The sequence below is a fragment of the Anolis sagrei genome, chromosome 1 (genome assembly GCF_037176765.1).
Source record: "Anolis sagrei isolate rAnoSag1 chromosome 1, rAnoSag1.mat, whole genome shotgun sequence".
Classification (NCBI taxonomy): Eukaryota; Metazoa; Chordata; class Lepidosauria; order Squamata; family Dactyloidae; genus Anolis; species Anolis sagrei.
In genome coordinates this window covers 10,413,300-10,433,694 of record NC_090021.1, presented here as the reverse complement: position 1 = coordinate 10,433,694, position 20,395 = coordinate 10,413,300, and the positions used below count along the sequence as shown (strand labels likewise).

Genomic DNA, 20,395 nt, shown 5'->3' with positions numbered 1-20,395 from the left:
GACTACACAGAGAAGCCATTGAAATACACAAGCATGTGGACAATTTCAACAGAAAGGAGGAAACCATGAAAATGAACAAAATCTGGCTACCAGTATTAAAAAAAACTCTAAAATTGCAACAGCACAACAACAGATAGGAAGCAGGCAGGGACATCTAATTACCTCTCAACAAAAGTTTGCCCCAGGGACTATCAGGCCATTGTATGCTAATCAAAGTGGTCAGTTGAAACATTCACACCTAGCTCCAGCAGACAAGAGTCCTTTGTCTCACCCTGGTCATTCCACAGATATATAAACCCTTTTGCCTAGTTCTAACAGACCTCACTACCTCTGAGGATGCTTGCCATAGATGCAGGCGAAATGTCAGGAGAGAATGCCTCTAGACCATGGCCATATAGCCCGAAAAAACCTAGAACAACCCACTGCAGAAACTGTATTGTCGAAGGCTGACGTTTCGCCTGCATCTATGGCAGGCATCTTCAGAGGAGATACAGGGATAAACTGTTCCAAGATACATGAAATTCTGAGGATGCTTGCCATAAGATGCAGGCGAAACGTCAGGAGAGAATGCTACTAGAACATGGCCATATTGCCCAAAAAACCTACAACAACACAGTGATTCTAGCTATGAAAGCCTTCAATAATTCATTGAACGTCTCTACAGGGAGAAACTGTTCCAAGACACGAAATTCTGAGGATGCTTGCCATAAGATGCAGGTGAAACTTCAGGAGAGAATGCTTCTAGAACATGGCCATATAGCCCGAAAAACCTACAACAACACACTGCAGAAATTCTTTGCCATCTTTGGTGTCCTGATTTCAATGTGCATCTCAGTGTTATATATTAATCGGAGAAGGGGAGCGGAGATGCTAGAATATGGATTTACAGTCTGAGGGCCCATCCAGGTAGAACCTTTATCTCAGGAGCTCCTGCGGCAGATAGGAGGGTGGTCAGATGCCGTTACCTCAAAATGTGGAAGTAATAGCTACAAACAGCAAAAGGCAAGATTTCCAGGTGTGAGAATATCTTGGTTTTGAGCCGAACATACGGATCTTCTCATGTCTGTATGTCCCCACAATCGAAAATCACAGGATTTTTTAATCTGGGTTTGTTCCCAGGTTTTAGATGTTTGATCCTGAGTGGTTGGTTCCTAAAAAGAAGGGGACATTTGAGTACAAGGCAAAAACTTTGTTTGTATGCCAGAAACTTCTTGAAATGTGTGGAGAGCACATTTTCTTTGGCTGGGACAAAGAACAGAACTTTTCAGTGATTCGCATATTCAAATCTCTGCATATCCGCATATCAGCACCTTGAGGGTTTTTTAAAAAACTGCCACAGTTTCTGGTGGAACTCCCATGGTGGCCATCTTGGGAGCCCCTAAATCTGGCAATAAAGCATCAAATTTGGACAATGGAGACAAAAATCCCAGGAGCAACAGGTTTGTATGTGGACCTCTTCTGAAGTCCCAGGATTTCTTGTCCCTGTCTAAAAAACCCTCGAAGTGACTGGCTTGACCTTGAAGGAGCTGGGGGTGGTGACGGCTGACAGGGAGCTCTGGCGTGGGCTGGGTCATGAGGTCACAAAGAGTCGGAAGCGACTGAATGAATGGACAACAAAAAGCCTGTGATTTAGTGCTGTATGGAACCGCACTACACATCTCAAAGATGATTCCCAGCAGTTCTGTGATTACTCCTGCCAAATATTGTAATGCTCTTGGATGTAGATCATACTAAAGTAATGTCTTGAGTTAAGAATTTAATCCAGCCCTTCTGTGATTGAGCTTTTAACTCAAAGCACTCTTATCTCAAAGTGAATTTTCCCATTGAAAAGCTATTACTCCATTCCAACCCCTCCCCAAACCTCTCCATTTATTTTTAAAAATAAGAAAATGTTCTTTATAAATAACAATATATAAAATGCACATTTACATGGAACAATTAAAAATGAAAGATCAACTTTAAAATGGTAGAAACACACATTTGTGGCAAGGAGGCACATTTTAGGCACCAAAATGTGTGTTAGCCAGTGTAACAGCAAAGCAAAAAACTGAACATTCACACGGAACAATGAAAAAGAAAGATCATCTTTAAAATGGTAGAAACACAAAGTTGTGGCACAATGGTAGAAGCACAAAATTGCAGCAAGGAAGCACTAAACAAAGAGGCAGAATCATCCTTTTCTTCATTCTGTTCTAATTCTAGCCTGTCGCCTTACCCCTCTTGCTCTCTCTCCCTCTCTCTGTTCATGAAGCCAAACATACCAGCAGGAAAAAAAGCCATGCAAAATCAACTAACTCAAAGTTCCTTATAGTGAACAAGAGCAAAGGAGGCAGCAATCTCCCAAAGTGGACTAGAGCATGAGACACAGAGGCTGCCCCTTGAAGTCCTAAAGCCCTGGACTCTGGCGTCAGAGCTCCCTCTGGCACTCTCTTTTAACTCAAAATGTTGCTAGTATGTTGAAGCAAAACCCAGGATGAGTGACAGCTCTTAACTCAAAACACTGTTAGGTTGGAATGCTCTTAAGTAGAGGTTCTACTGTACTGCCTTCTCCTTCCATACTTCTAATTGCACAGCATGCATGGAAACATTCCAGCAGTTCTTATGGGACAGGATTACTCCATACTTGGAGAACTTGTTGCAAAGTGACGTCCATCCGAAGAACAATTTTTTGCAGATTTCTGATTTTGTGTGGATGAATTCTCTTACCAGCCTATTCATGTTCATGAAGATGAATCCAGGAGGGTGTTTATTAGGCCTGTGCGATCAATTTAATAAATGCTTCAATAGTCATTACTGTCAGTGTGTATTTTTATGTACAATGTATGTTTAAATGTAATTTTATGTGGTAGGATTAGAATTGTAATAGAATTGTGTTGCCAGGATGTATGTTTACACAGAATGGTTAAACAGAAGGCTGTGAGAATGTGACCATGAGTTCTTGCCACGTGAAAGTTTAGGGAGTGCCAGAGATAACCTCCCTTCCAGCTGCAGTTTGTTTTTTTCAGTGCCTATCTCTTTCGTTTCGTCTTCTTCACATCTGTCTGCTGATGGTTTCAGCTTTACTTTGAACTGTAAAGCTGAAACCTGCTTTTTACCGGAGACTCCAGAGTCCATTATTCAGTGCTTCCGCGATTATTTTGCCTAGCGTTAACAATTACTTAATTAGGGGTGCTGGTAAGTAGTTTCTGAAGTTTTTCTAAAATATCGTAAGGCAGTGGTTCTCAACCTATGGTTCCCCAGATGTTTTGGACTTCAACTCCCAGAAATCTAACAGCTAGTAAACTGGCTGGGATTTCTGGAAGTCGTAAGCCAAAACAACTGGGGACCCACAGGTTGAGAATCACTGCCATAAGGGGTCAATTTTGTTACAATAACAAGTATAACTAATTGTTTGTTACTATTTCACTAAATGATTGCTGGAGGGGGCTTCGGGGGCTCCTTTCTCACTCATTTTTAGAGATATTGGGGTGAAACTTGATACAATGTTAGAACATACTTACCACTGTTATTAGGCTTGGTTGAGAGAAAAAATGGTTCAAAACTCGTTTCGGTTCTAGGGGGTCCTGGTGGTTCGATTCTAAAGCCATTTCCCAATTTTTCCAAAAAGAAAGTCAGAACTTTCTGAAACTTCAGAAACTTCCAAATCAATTTGTTGATGGCAGACGCAATTGCGCAATACGTGGAAAACAGCATTAGCACTGGGGAAACTCCAGAGCCTTCTCCCTCCTTCATTTTTACACCAATCTTGATGAAACTTGATACACTGCTACAATACATCCTCCTCTGTTAGCATACCAAATTTCAAAATGTTCAGATGATCCACCGATGTTGAAGAATTTTTAAAAACAATTTTAGAAATAATGTATTAAAAAAAGCTACCTCCTTGAATTTTTAAGGAAATTACAAAAGGTTATAGGGGACCACTCCCACCAACTTTTAGACACATTCATACTGATGGAAGTCACCGTTTGTGCAGCTGAGACCCAGTGAGGTTGGGAAATGTAGCGTCAAGTCCCCAAAACACACCCCGGATAAAAGGGAGAGACCCCTATAACTCTTAGTGAAAGAGGCATGGACGTGACATCTTTCCCCAGGGGATTGCTTCTTGCCCTCCTTTAGGGAAACTGGAACTCCCAAGGACCAAAACACTGTAGATAACTCAAAATAGATTTTATTGTTCACAAAGAGTTATCCCTTTAAGGCAATAAGCTGGAAGTTTCAAAGGGGTAAAGGAAAATATACATTACAGTCTCTGGTTGTCTTGGGTCCAAGGAGTTTTGCAGCTGAGAAGCTTTCCCAGGTCCCTCTTTCTCAATGGCTGTGAATGCCGGAGCAATCCACAACCCCAGTCCAAATGGCCTATGTTGGAAGACACAAAGTCTTCCTCTGGTGCCAAAGGACTGATTTGAAGGCGCTTGAGAAGTCCAGGTTGATCTGAACATGAAGCATAAGTCTCAAAAGTAAGAACCTCAGAATTGGTGCTGAGATGTAACTTAATCAATGGCTTCAGAGCCAAGTCTCTCTCTCACGTCCATCTGATAGAAAGTTTGATGGTGGAATGGAAAAGGAAACACTGTCCTGCTCTCTAGGAAGAGGTGGGGTCAAACAATTGAGCAGGAGGAGCAATTCAACTGGTGCAAACAACATTGATTGACAGCTATAAATAACCAATCAATCCAACTTTACATTTGCAGGGTAAAAAGGCAAAATCAGGCATGATACAACAGTTCAAATCCTGCAAATTACAGTTCTACATATAGGTGGAGCCACTCGCGCCATCACATTTCCTTCTTTCTCTCTCTTCTCTGGCTCCAAACCCTTCCTCTCTCAAAATCTTCTCTTCTCCCTTGCCTTCCTCCATTATCAAAAACACCTTTCCTCTGGCTCCAAACCCTTTCCTCCACCCCACACCCAACAGCAACAAGTAGCAGCAGCATCAGTGGTCTAACCTCTCCTCTCCCTTCCCTGGCTGCCAAAGAGCCTTCCAGCCATGTGCTTGGGTTTATATACAGCAATGGCTGCTAGATGCTACAAACCCATCCCCAATCCAAATTGTAACCCATGATTGGCAGGGAGGCAAGCAACTTAGGCTTTGCCTCCCAGCAGCCTTGGTTGCATTAAAACACTTCATCATAGTTCTGACTCACTTCCACATTCCTGAAATCAATCCCGCAAGGCGAGTCGAAACTATAGGGGACTACAGCCTTGCACAAACATGGTGAAAGTTCCTTCGGAAAGCAAAAACATCTGATTTTCCCCTGAATTCCGCCACATCTGACCAAACCTATCCAACCCTAACTTTTACCCATCCATCCAAGTTTCAGAACATTTTGCTCATCTATTGATTTTTAGGAATTTTTTTTTTAGCAGTAGCAATGGCTTTGGCAGTAACGTTTTACTGTTTTTATGATGTTTTTGTAATGCTTTATACTGTTTTTACCTAAGATGTATATTTATGCTTATATAAATGTCCAAAATAAATAATTTTCTGGGAATAACTTGCATTCTTCTCTTGTTAATGAGCTGCCCTTGATGCTCCAAAGGGGATATGAAGCATTCGAGGAATGTTGTCCGTTGTTATTTGCTGTCTAGTTGTCTTCAATTTATGGCAACCTCTGAACTAATGATCTTCAGGATTCCTTAGCTATTTTCTCCCTCATATAGCCAATGGGTTTCCCTATCAGCCTGCCCAGCAAGGTGCTCTGGCCAACCATTGGCTGCTGCTGAGTGATATGCCTTCCCAGAGTGGAGACAAAAGAGACGGGAGGGGAGAGAAGAAGATGTTTTAGTTTGGTGGAGCACCTCAAGGGGGAATCACCTGGAGAGAGGAAACAGGGGGAGTCCACAGGTAGAGGTGGTCCTTATTGGAAACAGGAACCATTCTGGTGGGTAATAACTAAAGGGGGCAAAAGATAAGCTGGGGAGGGTTAACATTGGGATGAATATATATGTGGGAACACAGCAAATCTAATTTTCCCATTGGATATAATCAAACCCTTACTTTTTCCTTCTCAGCAAATTTCACATTAGAAAATGGAAGCCATGGAAATGTTGAAGAACTGGCTGGGTCACCCCAAGGAGCTTTACAATTTGATGTGGTTCTGGATGGGTGGTTACAAGACCGTGATTCCCAAAAAGAACCAGGTAAGCTGGTGTTCCCTTGGGTTACCTTGGCACCTCTTCTCCTCCCCCTTTAAATGTGGTTGCCTCTTTTTGTTCTTATAGTCTTTCTACTGAATTAGATCAGGTTCATTTTCATACATTTAGATGTTGTTGTTTTTATTATATAACCTTGCTGGGATTTGAAAATCTAAATCTAAGAAAAAGTTTGTATATGTTCATGTGACCATGGGAATCACTTTTTTCTCCACTGGCCTGATTGATTAGGATTTTGGGAGGAAGTGTGCTAGTAAAGTTGGTTCTCCCTTCCTCCAGCTGCCTTCTGGAGCTCATTTCCCTATGCCCGGTGCTTAGAGATGAAGGCTATGGGGTCCCAGTTTAGATGTGTGCCACTCATCAAGCTCCCCAACTGTTATTGCATACAGTACACCACCCTCCTCTTGATGCTACCACCTCCGAGTTATCTGCTTGAAGCACACACTAGCCAGGCACCCACCCCCCTCCCCATTCCACCATTTCCTGATTTACTATCTCCTTTGTGGCCTCTCATTCTGACCCCCAGACCAATGGTTTCTCCTCTTCCCCACTGCTTGTGTTCTACTTGCAGGATTCACTCAGCAAAAGCCTCCAGCTCTGCTACCAGCACCTTGAGCAGACAGGCCCAGTCTTTGCCATCCTTGTCCAGCTGCTCAATGAGGAGTTGTGGTGAGTCAGACCAAGTGTATGCACCTGTGAATTTGTCTTGGGAAGAAGAAGGGGGAGATACCATTGCTGAGGAGCATCCCAGACCCTGTGCCATTTGGGCCTTCTAGGGGAGGGTAAGCTACAACTAGGGTAGCACAGCTGAGAAGGTTTTCTTCCATGTCGTTGCACTTTCTTTTCCCTATGCCTTTTTAAAAAGTGGGTATATTGACATTCACCAGCTTAGATGGAAGTGATCTTGTGCAGTAGGCTGCTTATCATGCAAGCTCATTGAATGCAGTTTCAGGTATTCAGCTTTGAATATCATAAAATTGTGCTGGAGGATCTAGTGATGCCCAGAGTAATGTTCTTTCTATGCTTCCAGTGCAATTCTATAGTCAACTTTCATTGAATGTTCTACCAGATGTTGACCCTATCATTGTGCTTCAGACCTAGAGAACAAAAACATTGTCGAGGAATTACTAACTTTTCTGAGTTAGAAGTTGTAGGACCCGCTTAGCTTACAATAGGGTTGGGTGGGTTGGATACATCAGGTTGTTGTTGTGTTGTTGTTTCTACTTGATTTCTACTGGATTGTTTCTACTGTGGTACGCTTCATCCAAAAGCACCAAACATTCATTTCCAGTGAGGAAAATAGATTTCATATTATATATCACAATTGTTTTACACAAAAGGTCTTGGAACTGATCCTTCATGTAATACACAGGCCTACTGTATAAATATGTAAAACAGAGCAGATAACAGGCCCCAAAAACAAACCTTTCTGCAAGATTTCTGTATTCTGTGGATTATTTCTCTTGCCAACTTACTCATTTTCATAAACATGAAGCTAGAAAGGTATCTGGGGCTAAGCTAGCAAAGTAAACTTGATATAATTGGCATCATAGAACCCTGATGGGATGAATATCATGACTGGAATGTTGTAGGAGAGAAGTCTGATCTATTTCTGAGAAACAGACCCATCAGGAAAGGAGGGAAAGAAGTACTCTATGATTTAAATTCATGATTTAATCCTGAAAGCTTGATTAAGAGTAACTGGATAAAAAAAAAACAACAACAACCACATATCTGGGTAAAAAGAAAAAAAGGTGTCATTATGGTGGTGTCCTACAGATCTCTAAGACAGACAGATTATCTTTTCCCCTCCTGCCTCCAATCCCCAGCCATGCAGTTTGCATCTTCTACTTGGTTCTCCGGGCCCTGGACACGGTGGAGGATGACATGACAATCAGCTTGGAAACCAAGATCCCCATCTTACACAATTTCCATTCCTATCTGTATCAGCCTGATTGGCAATTCATGGGCAGCAATGACAAGGACAAGCAAGTGCTGGAAGAATTCCCAACGGTGAGCCACTGTCTTCTGTCATGCAGCTTTAATTGATATGTTTTATTCAGCAAGTCTCCATGTTCCTCAACTATCCCCAGACGCATGTGCGTTGTGGAATAGGGAAGGAAGAGTAAAATATATTTGCCAAAACAAAATAATATTCCAGCAGCTGCTTCTCGCTCCATTTAATTATAGATAGATGGGGGGGGGGTGGATAGAAGATAGATAGATAGATAGATAGATAGATAGATAGATAGATAGATAGATAGATAGATAGATAGATAGCTTGGGTAACCACAGAAAAATTTGGTTCTAAACTCGTTTCGTTTTTAGGGGGCCCTTGCGTTTCGTTTTTTTAAAGAATTCCAAAATGTTCCTTTAAAAAAGTTCGAAATATACGAAATTTCGTAAAATTATGAATCGATTCGTTAATGGCGGATGCGATTGCGCAATATGCTAAAAAACCCTCCAAATGGGACAGGGGGAACTTCTGAAGCTTCCCTCTCCCTCTGTTGTTGACTGTTGGTGTGATAATTTATTTTTTATCACTGATAAAACAAACAACAACTATAAAACTTGCACCAGACATACGGAAATAATTATGAAACAATTTTGAAACAATTACGAAACAATTACGAAATAAATTGAAAAAATTGTTTTGATTTTTAATTATTCCTCACAGTAGTCCTGCATGGCTCAATATTGGATCGTAAGCTAATTTAAATACGAATTAATAACGAATTACGAAATTAATGAACAAAACTGCCCAAGCCTAATAGATAGATAGATAGATAGATAGATAGATAGATAGATGATAGATAGGACAGATGTTGATGTCAATATAGATATCTGAAAAGTACATTTGGTTACTAGATTTTGCTGTCTGAATAAAAAAGGTATAGACAACTATGGAAGGCTAGGGAGTCACATTGCCACCATATTGCAATAACAAAATGCTTTGCCTCAAGGGACAGGTCCTGGGGACCTCCAGACTTGGTTAAAACGCCCTTCACATGCTCTCAATCTTATCTGGGAACATTACTGAGCTTGCAAATGAAATGCAGCACCAGCCTCTTTGTTAGGACTTAACCACATTGAGGTGGAGAAAACAAGGGAAAGCGGGAGAAAGTGGAGTTTCATGGGATTCTCAAATCATGTAAGATCACCCCTGGCACGCTTCTTTGGCCAACCAAGGCAATAAAGGAATTTCTCACTCTGCCCTCCAACCAGCTGCATGTCTTCACTGGAATCAATTGAAGCTTGACAGGTCTGGTAAACTGAAATTTTGGAAAACAGGAGTATGTACATTTACTTATTTCTCCTTTTTTTCCAAATTTGAAACCTGCTGGTGAACCACATTAGATAAAAATGTGGTAAAATTTAAAGTATATATCTTGGATTAAATCTTGCTGGTCTGTTCCAGATCTCTCTGGAGTTCCACAAGCTGGCAAAGGCCTATCAGGATGTGATTGCTGACACATGCCTCAAGATGGGCCTGGGGATGGCTGAGTTCTTGGAGAAGAAGGTGGAATCTAATGAAGACTGGGACGAGGTCAGTGGCTTCCCCCAGCAAATCTTCCTTGTAGGCACAACTCGTCAATAGACCTATGACCTCATCACAGGGTGAAATCAATGTCCTAGGATGCTTTCACACCATCTGGGGTATGGAGGCTGGTGCCGGACATCACACTATGTTGTGTGACTTCTGACATAGGCCATGTCCCCAACCGTGGTGAAATCACCTCCAGAGACTTTCACCCCAACATGGGAAGTCTCCCATGTTGTGCTGGCTCCAATGGAGCGAGCATGGGTCCTCCCTGCAAGAGAGAGCTGTGCAAGTGGCAACAGACTCGCCCCATTGTTCTCTCTTTCCTCACCAGAATCCAGGCAAAGTGGGACACTTCACCTGGCCTTTCTGATAAGGTCAAAGGTGAACAACAGAAAAGGAAAGGAATTTCTGGTTAACTATAAATCTCATCAACTACAACTCCCAAATGACAAAATCAACCCCCCCCCCAACCCCACCAGTATTCAAATGTGGGCATATCGGATACTTGTGCCAAATTTGGTCCACTGAATGAAAATACATCCTGAATATCAGATATTTACATTATGATTTATAACAATAGCAAAATTATAGTTATGAAATAGTAATAAAAATAATTTTATAGTTTGGTTCACCACAACATAAGGAACTATATTAAGGGGTCGCAACATTAGGAAAGTTGAGAAACACTGTTCTAGAACATTGTGCTGTCGCACGCTTGGCCTGTGCATAAGACTGTAGACAGGACATAAATTCTGTGTGCCCAACGGGACGCCAGGGCTGCCTCAGATTAAAGGCCTTTGGATTTCCTTAAAACAGAGTCTTTAGATTGCTTAAAGGTTCAACAAAGCTCTTTATTAATGAAAACAAACATTAATTCTAATCTGGGCAGTCTGTCTTTGCCTCTGTTGGCGTGGAGCCCCTGCACCCGGTACCAATTGCTTCTGGCTTCCGCGAGTGACCCTTACCAAGCAGAGCTTTGTAGACTTCCAGGGGAAAAAGAATTAAGTTTCTGTGATGGCTGACTGAAGTCCTTCAGCAAAGGAACTGTAGGGCTGTATAACCCCGGCCAAGCTGTGGGCTGTATATCTCCCGGGCCAAGCCGTAGAAGACGAAGCTTTCTACAGGAGCTCTTGGTATTATGTCCTGCATGAAAGGCTTCTCTGTGTGGACTGACCCAAATTGGCTCCTATTCCCTCCAAAAACCCAAAAAGGGGGTGGGACCAGGGAACCTAACTATAATTGACAGGTGGCTTGCCCTATGATTGCAGCCAAAAGAAGCCACCTATCTGCAGAGTCCCTGAAACTTAGGACTACAACAAACATTCAATGCAAAGCAAACAAAATTGGAGCTCCTGGTACAGCTGTACCTGCACAAACATGTATTTGCTTTAAACAGTACTTTTACATATTCACAAAGATACTTGTTTATGAAAAGCCTAGAGGTGACTCTGAATCTCATTTAAGTTTCATTCATTCCATCACTAAACTCCATTTTCTTTTCTTTTTTTAAAAAAACTTCTTATTTATCTCTAATCAATATTGTTAACTTGTCCATCTCTGCACATTTTGGATGTTCAATGTCCAATTTCTAAAAAATGCAAAACATGTCTCCCACACACAGTCTGGGGTTGTGATTTCATCACATTTTTTCAGCTTCATATTCGGTTCTATCGACACACTTTGCTTAACCCAACATTGCCCTAAAACCTGGCATTTTTTGAACTTTTCCAGTACTGTTATTGTGCTGCTGGTCATTTGGGGATCGGCCTCTCTCAACTCTTCTCTGCATCCATGCTGGAGGACCCTGTTGTTGGTCAGGACACGCAGCTCGCAAGCTCCATGGGGCTTTTCCTGCAGAAAGTCAACATCATCCGGGATTACCATGAAGACCAACTTGAGGGAAGAGACTTTTGGCCAAAGGAGGTAAGAATACTGAGACTGGGGCAGATGGCAAGGGAAAAGGAGGAATGGTGCCTTAGCCCGGGGAAGGACAACAGCCTGCACAAGCATTTCTTGGCAAGCATTTCTAACCCTTTTAATGTTCCCAGGTGTGGGGTAAATATGTACAGAAGATGTCAGATCTGGCCAAGCCTCAGAACCTTGACAAAGGTGTCCAGTGTATGAATGAGCTCATCACCAACGCTCTGCATCACATCCCCAACAACTTGATGTACCTATCCCGACTGAAAAACCCAGGCGTGTTCAGCTTCTGTGCTATCCCCCAGGTAGGTTGGGCGGCTCCGGGGCACTTTGCCTGTTGTGAGGACATTATGTGGGTCAGGATAGTGACAACACTATGATTCCCTTCTTAACCTCTGTGGCTGCTCCTTATAGAATTCTGGGTTTGTAACTTGCAGAGCCAGTACAGTTCTCTGGCTGAAAATTCGAGAATTCAAAATCTCTGAAATAGGGCCCTAATTTCAAATTAGTAAATAATCTATCACTCTTCACTAAATATGTGTTTTCTGAATATCAAATTATTTTTTCCCAGATAGTGGAATGTCTGTCAGCATTTCCTCTGGATATTCCAAATTAATATTTTTATAGGCATCATTTGGTTTTGTCAATATTAAATTCCTTCTCCAGTTCCCTTCGTCCAGCTGGATCTGTGCCTTTTACATCATCCTTTCCCATTTCTTCCCCATGCATTTCAACCTCTTCTTCTCTTTCCGTCTGATGTATGCCCAATCTGTTTCCATATTTCTTCAGAAATTATTTTGCCTTTACTATTGTATTTAATCTAAATCTGTTTTGGTTAAAACAGAAAGTGATTCTTTCCCCATTTAAATGACATTTCCTTTGCCTTCAGCTTTTGAATCAGAAAGTCTAGGACTGTGTTTTTCAATCTGGGGGTCGGGACCCCTGGAGGGGTCGTGAGGGGGTGTCAGAGGAGTCACCTAAGACCATCAGAAAACACAGCATTTTCTGTTGGTCATGGGCATTCTGTGTGGAAAGTTTGGCCCAATTCTATTGTTGGTGGGGTTCATAATACTCTTTGATTTTAAGTGAACTATAAACCCCAGCAGCTACAACTCCCAAATGGCAAGTATCATTTCCCCATACTCCACCAGTGTTCATATTTCGGCATATTGAGGATCTGTGCCAAGTTTGGTTCACATCCATCATTGTTTGAGTCCACAGTGCTCTCTAAATGTAGGTGAACTACAACTCCCAAACTCAAGGTCAATGCCCACCAAACTCTTCCAATCTTTTTTATTGGTCATGGGAGTTCGGTATGCCAAGTTTGGTTCAATTCCATTGTTGGTGGAGTTCAGAATGCTTTTGATTGTAGGTGAAGCCCAGTAATTATAACTCCCAAATGACAAAATCAACCCCATCAGTATTCAAATTTGGGCATATTAGGTATTTGTGCCAAATTTGCTCCAGTGAATGAAAACACATCCTGCATACTGGATATTTACATTCTGATTCATAACAGGAGCAAAATTGCAGTTATTAAGTAGCAACGAAATTAATGTTATGGTTGGGGTTCACCACAACATGAGGAACTGTATTTACTGGTTGCGGCATTAGGAAGGTTGAGGAACACTGGTCTAGGAGCTCCAGTGCTCCTTGTCCTGTAATATTCTGGCTGCTGAAGACTGCAGTTTCTAAGTTCTGGAAGGAAAATTTCTCAACCTTCTGGTTCACGCAGCTTAGATCTACAGTCAACTTTTTCAAGAATTGTCTATATCAGAGAGAGATTTTCTCATTGTCCTGAATTCATTCAAAAATTGGGCTAATTCAGTTGATTTAGTTTGACGCATGGATGCATGTCTGGGTCCTTTAGTCACCATTTGTCTTGAAATCATTAAAACTATCAACATAACTTACTAGTATCCTTAGGCTAATATATTTTAAAAATTTCTAGCTGATTTAAAATAACTGGCACTTATGTGTAATGATACAGGGTGGAACTGCAGTAGACCTTCTTTTGTGGTTACTCTAGCTAGGGACTATGGCTAGGTGATCTTAGTCCTTTTGAAAGTTCAGATCTTCTCTTCCTGCACACTTTGGTCTTGAGAAGCAAGCTTTATTTTGGCTGTGAAGATAAGCCAAATGTAAACCAAATATTAACTCTTTGTTAGGCTGTTAAGAGTCATTAATTGCCTCAAGACTGATTGGCCTTTAATGGTATTCCTTGCAGTTCTTAAATATCAATATTCAAATAAATCCATGGAAGGGTCCTTTTTGTGTCATAATCTTTCATGGTTCTCCTTCTTTATAGGCTTTTTAATGGCCTCTGGGTATTGTTTTGCATTTAGATTCTTAAAAAGGCAAATGTTTTTGCCTTCCAGTTTATGCTTGGTGTTCTGTCGCCGCTGGGCTTGAAACGAAGTGCTTTTAAAACAGGACGTGCAACTTTAGCCCAACAGGAAGCCAGGGGCCCCGAAGAGAAGCCCTTAGAGAATTTCCCCCCATTAAACAGTCTTTAGAAGGCTTGAGCTTAAATACAACAAAGTCTTTTATTGATGAACAATTACACAGAAACTTCTTTTGTCTTCAAAGATTAAACAAATGCTTCCAGGCTTCAAACAACTGGTGGCTTCTAACTTACTTTACTTTCAAGGAAAAATCCCTTTCTAGCTCCTCCCAGGCTAACTGTGAACCTAGACCTGACTGATGTGGATCCACCACTGGGCTGAACTGCGTCTCAAGGACCGAGTGGACGTACCAGTAGGCCTGTAGTCACTTAGCTGGAGTTCTTGTTGTTTAAAGCTGTTATTCCCTCCGAAATTCCTCAGGGCTGTAAGGCTGTTTCCCTGGAACCTTTGGGAATCTTTATATGCTCTTAAGACCATTCTCCCCCTGGAAGTCTTAAGGGTTGAAGCCTTTGTACAGGAGAAAGTCTGTACACGTCCTGTACATTGACTTCCTAGCTGAGACTCACTGCAAAAATGGCCCCTTTCCCTTCCCAATTGCCCTGAGCAAGGGGCGGGACCAAACTCAACAATGATGGACAGGTGGCTTGCCCTATATGCAACCAAAAGAAGCCACTTATCTGCAGAGTCCCTGAAACTTAGGACTACAAACAAACATTCAATGCAAAGCAAACAAAATTGGAGCTCCTGGTACAGCTGTACCAGAACACTTGGGTTGTGGAATTTTAGCCAATTGAACCATGCCAACACCAGATAATTGGAAGTGGAGGCAATGACAACCTGGATGGATTCCCAGTGATTGTCCAACTCTAAGAACACAAAGGTTGGTGCTGCACCAAATCTCCTTTCACATCATTGACATCTATTTGGACCGAACTGATGAAGGGGCTTAATTCCTCAGCTCCAGGCCCCAGTTCAGTAGCTATTACTGGGTGCACAAGGGACCTGGTGCAAATAGAGTCCAACACCGTACAAGATCCATGCTTCACCCTGTCCTTTCACAATTTTGGTGCACTTGCTGCCTTTAGATTGTTTGTTGGCATGTTTTAAAACCAGCTTTCCTTGTTTCTCAACAGCTAATCTGTGCTGGATCTTTTCCCCAAGGCTTTTCCTTGTCAGGGATTGAAACCAAAGGGTCCCTACGTGGCAGCAATTCTTCCTGTGGTGCCTCTCTCATTCTCTCTCCTTTACTTCAAACATAAATAAGGTTGCAACCCATTCTGGTTAAAATCACACTCTGCTAAAAGGTTATTGAAAAAGATTTTTTTTTAGTTCTGGCAATCTATCAGACACAGGCATTCTCCATTTAGCAAAAAATCTCACTCTGATATAGTCAAGATTTATTTAACAAAACAGAGTAAAGCTACTATATCCCAGTTATTAACAGAACTGCCAAGCATTGCAAGCCTCATAAATTTATAGGAAGAACAATTCATAGAATCATAGATTAATAGAGTTGGAAGAGACCTCATGGGCCATCCAGTCCAACCCCCTGCCAAGAAGCAGGAAAACGGTCATCTCAAGGCTGGACTACTGTAACGCCCTCTACATTGGCCTCCCTCTGTCGGTGATTCGGAAGCTCAAGTTGGTACAAAACACAGCTGCTCGGCTTCTTGCGGGAATTCCAATGAGATGCCACATAACACCAATCTTACTACAGCTGCATTGGTTACCAATTGAGCACCGGATCACTTTCAAAGTGATGGTACTCACCTTTAAGGCCTTGCATGGTCTGGGGCCAATGTATCTGAGGGACCGCCTCACCCCCTACCAACCCCAGAGATCCCTCCGCTCTGAGGACCAAGATCTATTGGAAGTCCCCAGTGTCAAGACCTTGCATCTAACGGCAACCAGACGCAGAGCCTTCACAACAGTGGCGCCATCAGTCTGGAATACTCTGCCACCTGAAGTTCGTGCCCTGCGGGACTTACCAGCTTTCCGCAGGGCATGTAAGACATACCTGTTCCGACAGGCTTTTAATGTTTGATACTGTTGTTTTTAAATTGTTTTAAATTGCTTTTAAACTTTGTTAGATTTTAGCTATTCTTGTAAGCCACTCCGAGCCCCAGGGGAGTGGCGGCATATAAGTTTAAATAATAAATAAATAAATAAATAAATAAAATTGCACTAAAAGCACCCCTGACAGATGGCCATCCGGCCTCTGTATAAAAGCCTGCAAAGAAGGAGCCTCCATCACACTCCGGGGCCGAGAGTTCCACTGCTGAACAGTTCTCACATTCAGGAAGTTCTTCCTAATGTTTAGGTGGAATCTCCTTTCCTGTAGTTTGAAGCCATTGTTCCAAGTTCTAGTCTCCAGGGCAGCAGAAAACAAGCTTGCTCCCTCCTCCCTATGACTTCCCCTCACTGCTTGATCCATGGACCTCATCATGTCTCCTCTCAGATTTCTCTTCTGCAGGCTAAACATGCCCAGCTCTTTAAGCCGCTCCTCATAGGGCTTATTCTCCAGACCCTTGAACATTTTAGTCGCCCTCCTCTGGACACATTCCAGCTTGTCAATATCTCTCTTCAGTTGTGGTGCCCAGAATTGGACACAATATTCCAGATGTTGCCTGACTAAGGCAGAATACAGGGGTAGCATGACTTCCCTGGATTTAGAAACTAGACTCCTGTTGATGCAGGCCAAAATCCCATTGGCTTTTTTTGCCGCCACATCACATTGTTGGCTCATGTTTAACTTGTTGTCAGGTTTTTTTCTCATGGCATCCCCCCCCTCTAGTTGTTATACTTTCCGTGGTCTTTTTCCTCATTGGCCAGGTAATCAATAGGCTCCCACTCTCTTCCCCTTCTCACTTTCTCTGGCTTTCAGATCAGAAACCATGGGTTAAATAGCAAAAGCCATAACTCACCCCACTTCCTAACTAATAAAGTTTTGGCATACCACCCTATCACTAGACTTGGGCCTGGTTCAGTTTGACTGAAAGTGATTTGTAATATTCGGTGGTGTTTTCCATGTAATCCGCCGAAATTAGAACAGGGATGTGCTGTCGCGCCTGGGGGCTATAACTCTTAGTGAAAGAGGCATCTTTCCCCAGGGGATTGCTTCTTGCCCTCCTATAGGAAACTGGAACTCCCAAAGACCAAAACACAACAGATAACTCGAAATGGTATTTATTGTTCACAATGAGTTATCTTTCTCAGGCATAAGCTTGATGTTTCAACAGGGATAAAGGAAATATACTTTGCAATCTCTGAAGTCCAAGGAGTTTGCAGCTGAGAAGCTTTTCCTGTATCCTCTTTCCTCAATGGCTGTGAATATCGGAATAAACACAACCCCAGTCCAATGGCCTATGTTGAAGGGACAAGACCTTCCTCTGGCACCAAAAGAACCGGTTTGAAGGCACTTGGGTCTCCTCAATGTTGTCCAGGACGATCTGGACATAAAGCATGAGTCCCAAGAGCAAAAAACCGTAGAATTGGTGCTGAGAGGTAATTTAATCAGGGGCTTTTAGAACCAAGTCTCTTACTCACGTCCATCTGATAGAAACTCTGATGGCAGAATGAAAAAAGGGAAGCACTCCCCTTCTCCAGGAAGAGGTAGAGCCAAACAATTGAGCTTGAGAAAGCAATTCAACTGGTGCAAACAACACTGATTGACAGCTATAAATAACCAATCAATCCAACTATACATAAGCAGGGTAAAAAGACAGGATTAAGCATGATACAACAGTTTAAATCTTGCAACTAACAGTTCTACACATAGGTGGTGCCACTCGCGCCGTCACATGGGAGGAGGCAACCAAAAAGCTATTACCAAGCAATTTTTTTCTATTTAAGTAATTTCAAATATTGCCTATCATCTCTATTACAGATATATGAGCATTAAAGCATATATTACCCAATATATAAGCACAATAAAGTGTACAATAACACTATGTTTTAAAAAAAGTTTTTATTTTTTATTTTTCTGGCTTGAAATGCATAAAGTAAAATGCACTAACTAGACTGAGTAATGCAACAAGAAAAATGAAGACAGTCATGAAGAGGATTTATATCCTACCTTTTCCCCATTTTGGGTCTGAAGACAAGTTGCAAATTAAATATATGTTTCATTTAAACACTGAGTATCTTGTAAAAATTTGTGTGTATGCATAAACTTAAACTAGCAAATTAGACTGAAATCAACTAAAATATTAGAATAGAAAAAATCTATATAAATAAAAATGTAATGTTCGTTTGTGGGATTAACAGAACTCAAAAACCACTGGACAAATTGACTCCAAATTTAGACACAAGACACCTAACAACCCAATGCATGTCCTTCACTAAAAAAAAAATGATTTTGTCATTTGGGAGTTATAGTTGGTGGGATTTAGAGTTCACCTACAATCAAGGAGCATTCTGAACCCCACCAACGATGGAATTGAACCAAACTTGGCACACAGTTCTCCCGCGACCAACAGAAAATACTGAAAGGATTTGGTGGGCAGTGTCCTTTGGTTTTGGAGTTGTAGTTCACCTACATCCAGAGATCACTGTCGACTCAAACAATGATGGATCTGGACCAAATTCCACATGAATACTCAATATGCCCAAATATGAACACTGGTGGAGTTTGGGGGAAATAGAATCTTGACATTTGGGAGTTGTAGTTGCTGGGATTTATAGTTCACCTACAATCACATAGCATTCTGAACCACACCAATGATTGAATTGGGCCAAGCCTCCCATACAGAACCCTCATGTGGGCCACAGCAACGCGCGGCAGGCTAGTATAAAATATTGATGTATAAAGTGGAAATACCCCGAAGGTACCATATCCTATATCCTTGGAAGTTATGCAGGATCAGGCCTAATTGGTAACTGGATGGGAGACAGACATGGCATACGATGTGTTTTGGCTGTATTCCAGAGGAAAGAGCTGGAAAAATCCCCTGTGTAGGAAAACTTTGCAAAGTTAATGTAGTCTCCATAAATTGACAAATGACATGAAAGCAGAAAACACACATGTAAAACATAGATTACACTTTTGGATCATATTTAAGCAGGATTCTTTTTTGTGATTTCTGTTCCTTTTCTCCCTTCCAGGTAAGGGCCATTGCCATCTTGGCAGCGTGCTACAACAATCCGCAGGTCTTCCAGAGAGTGTTGAAGATCCGGAAGGGGGAAACTGTTACACTTATGATGGATGCTACCAACATCCAGGCTGTCAAAGCCATTGTGTGCCAGTACATGGAAAAAGTGAGTTGGCATTAGTGGCAAACTATTTTTTAATGTACACATTCTAGCCAAAATCTTATTTTTAGGTCCAAGCAGAATGGATCTATTAAATGACCCATGGAATAGGGACTTGACATTTCTGGAAATCCCATTCATTCATTCTTCTTTGTTCTTCTAGGCTTAACAGTCCACTTCCTTTGTTGTTGATACCCCTTGGATTTAATTGTTGTTCTTTTTATTGTGGCTTCAAGTCATTTTCAATGTACTGTTATCCTAAGGTGACCCTCTCATGGGTCTAACAGTGTGTCTCCTGCCCAAAGTCAACCAGTGGATTTTCATAGCCCAGCGGGGATTCAAATGCTGTTCTTCTGGATCATAGTCCCATGCTCAAACCATTTCTCCATGCTGGGAGTGTTAAACTAAATTGCTACTCGGAAGAATATGTCTGGTTTAATTTCACAACTGATGAGAAACCTGTGTGCCATAAATGCAGGCGGAACATCAGGAGAGAATGCTTCTAGAACATGGCCATACAGCCTGAAAAACCTACAACAACCCAGTGATTCCGTCCATGAAAGCCTTTGACAATACAAAGTTAAAATTCCTTGCCAACATGTATTGAGACTAATGGCAGTCATTTATTCAGCATCTTGGAACAGACCTCAATTTTCTTCATTGGATGCTCACCCAGATTATTTCTTCCTTTATAGTTCACAGCCAGCACATTGAATTGCTGAATGACTTTTCATTTCTGGAATCTCTCTTTAGCCCAATTAGTGCTCAATATTATATTGAAAAGTTTGTTTCTGGAAAGACAGTCTCTTATTGGATGTTGTCACTTCTCTTGATAGATCTACAAGAAGATCCCCAGCATGGATCCATCCTCCTGCAAAACCCAAAAAATTATCACTTCCATCTGCTTCTTGTGCTCACCTGAGAAAGCCCTTTCGCCACAAACCCATTACGTCTCCATCTACATGTCCTGTCTGGTGGTTTTAGGAGCTCTGGCCTGGCAGTATCTCAGCATGGTGTCCAAGGGGACTTACACATAGGTGAGAATGAGGATGGCACAATGATTTCTTTGAAATGAATTTAATATTATGAAGCTATGATTCATTTTAGACCATGGAATGGG

General features: G+C 41.8%; 1 protein-coding gene across 1 annotated transcript; it reads left to right on the top strand.

Moving 5' to 3' along the window:
* The first annotated feature begins 6,042 nt into the window (after positions 1 to 6,042).
* LOC132778473 (squalene synthase-like) lies at positions 6,043 to 20,312 on the top strand. The gene is made up of 8 exons (XM_067463234.1): positions 6,043 to 6,144; positions 6,728 to 6,825; positions 7,986 to 8,169; positions 9,575 to 9,703; positions 11,432 to 11,623; positions 11,749 to 11,925; positions 19,129 to 19,281; positions 20,112 to 20,312. The coding sequence occupies exons 1-8, from the start codon at positions 6,043 to 6,045 to the stop codon at positions 20,310 to 20,312; spliced, it is 1,236 nt and encodes a 411-aa protein (XP_067319335.1).
* The last annotated feature ends 83 nt before the right edge of the window (positions 20,313 to 20,395 follow it).

Coding starts and splice junctions, on each gene's coding strand:
- LOC132778473 (XM_067463234.1), top strand. CDS start 6,043: ATGGAAATGTTGAAGAACTGGCTGGGTCACCCCAAGGAGCTTTACAAT. Junction 9,704..11,431: donor CTAATGAAGACTGGGACGAG/GTCAGTGGCTTC, acceptor GAACTTTTCCAG/TACTGTTATTGTGCTGCTGG. Junction 19,282..20,111: donor TGTGCCAGTACATGGAAAAA/GTGAGTTGGCAT, acceptor TTCTCTTGATAG/ATCTACAAGAAGATCCCCAG.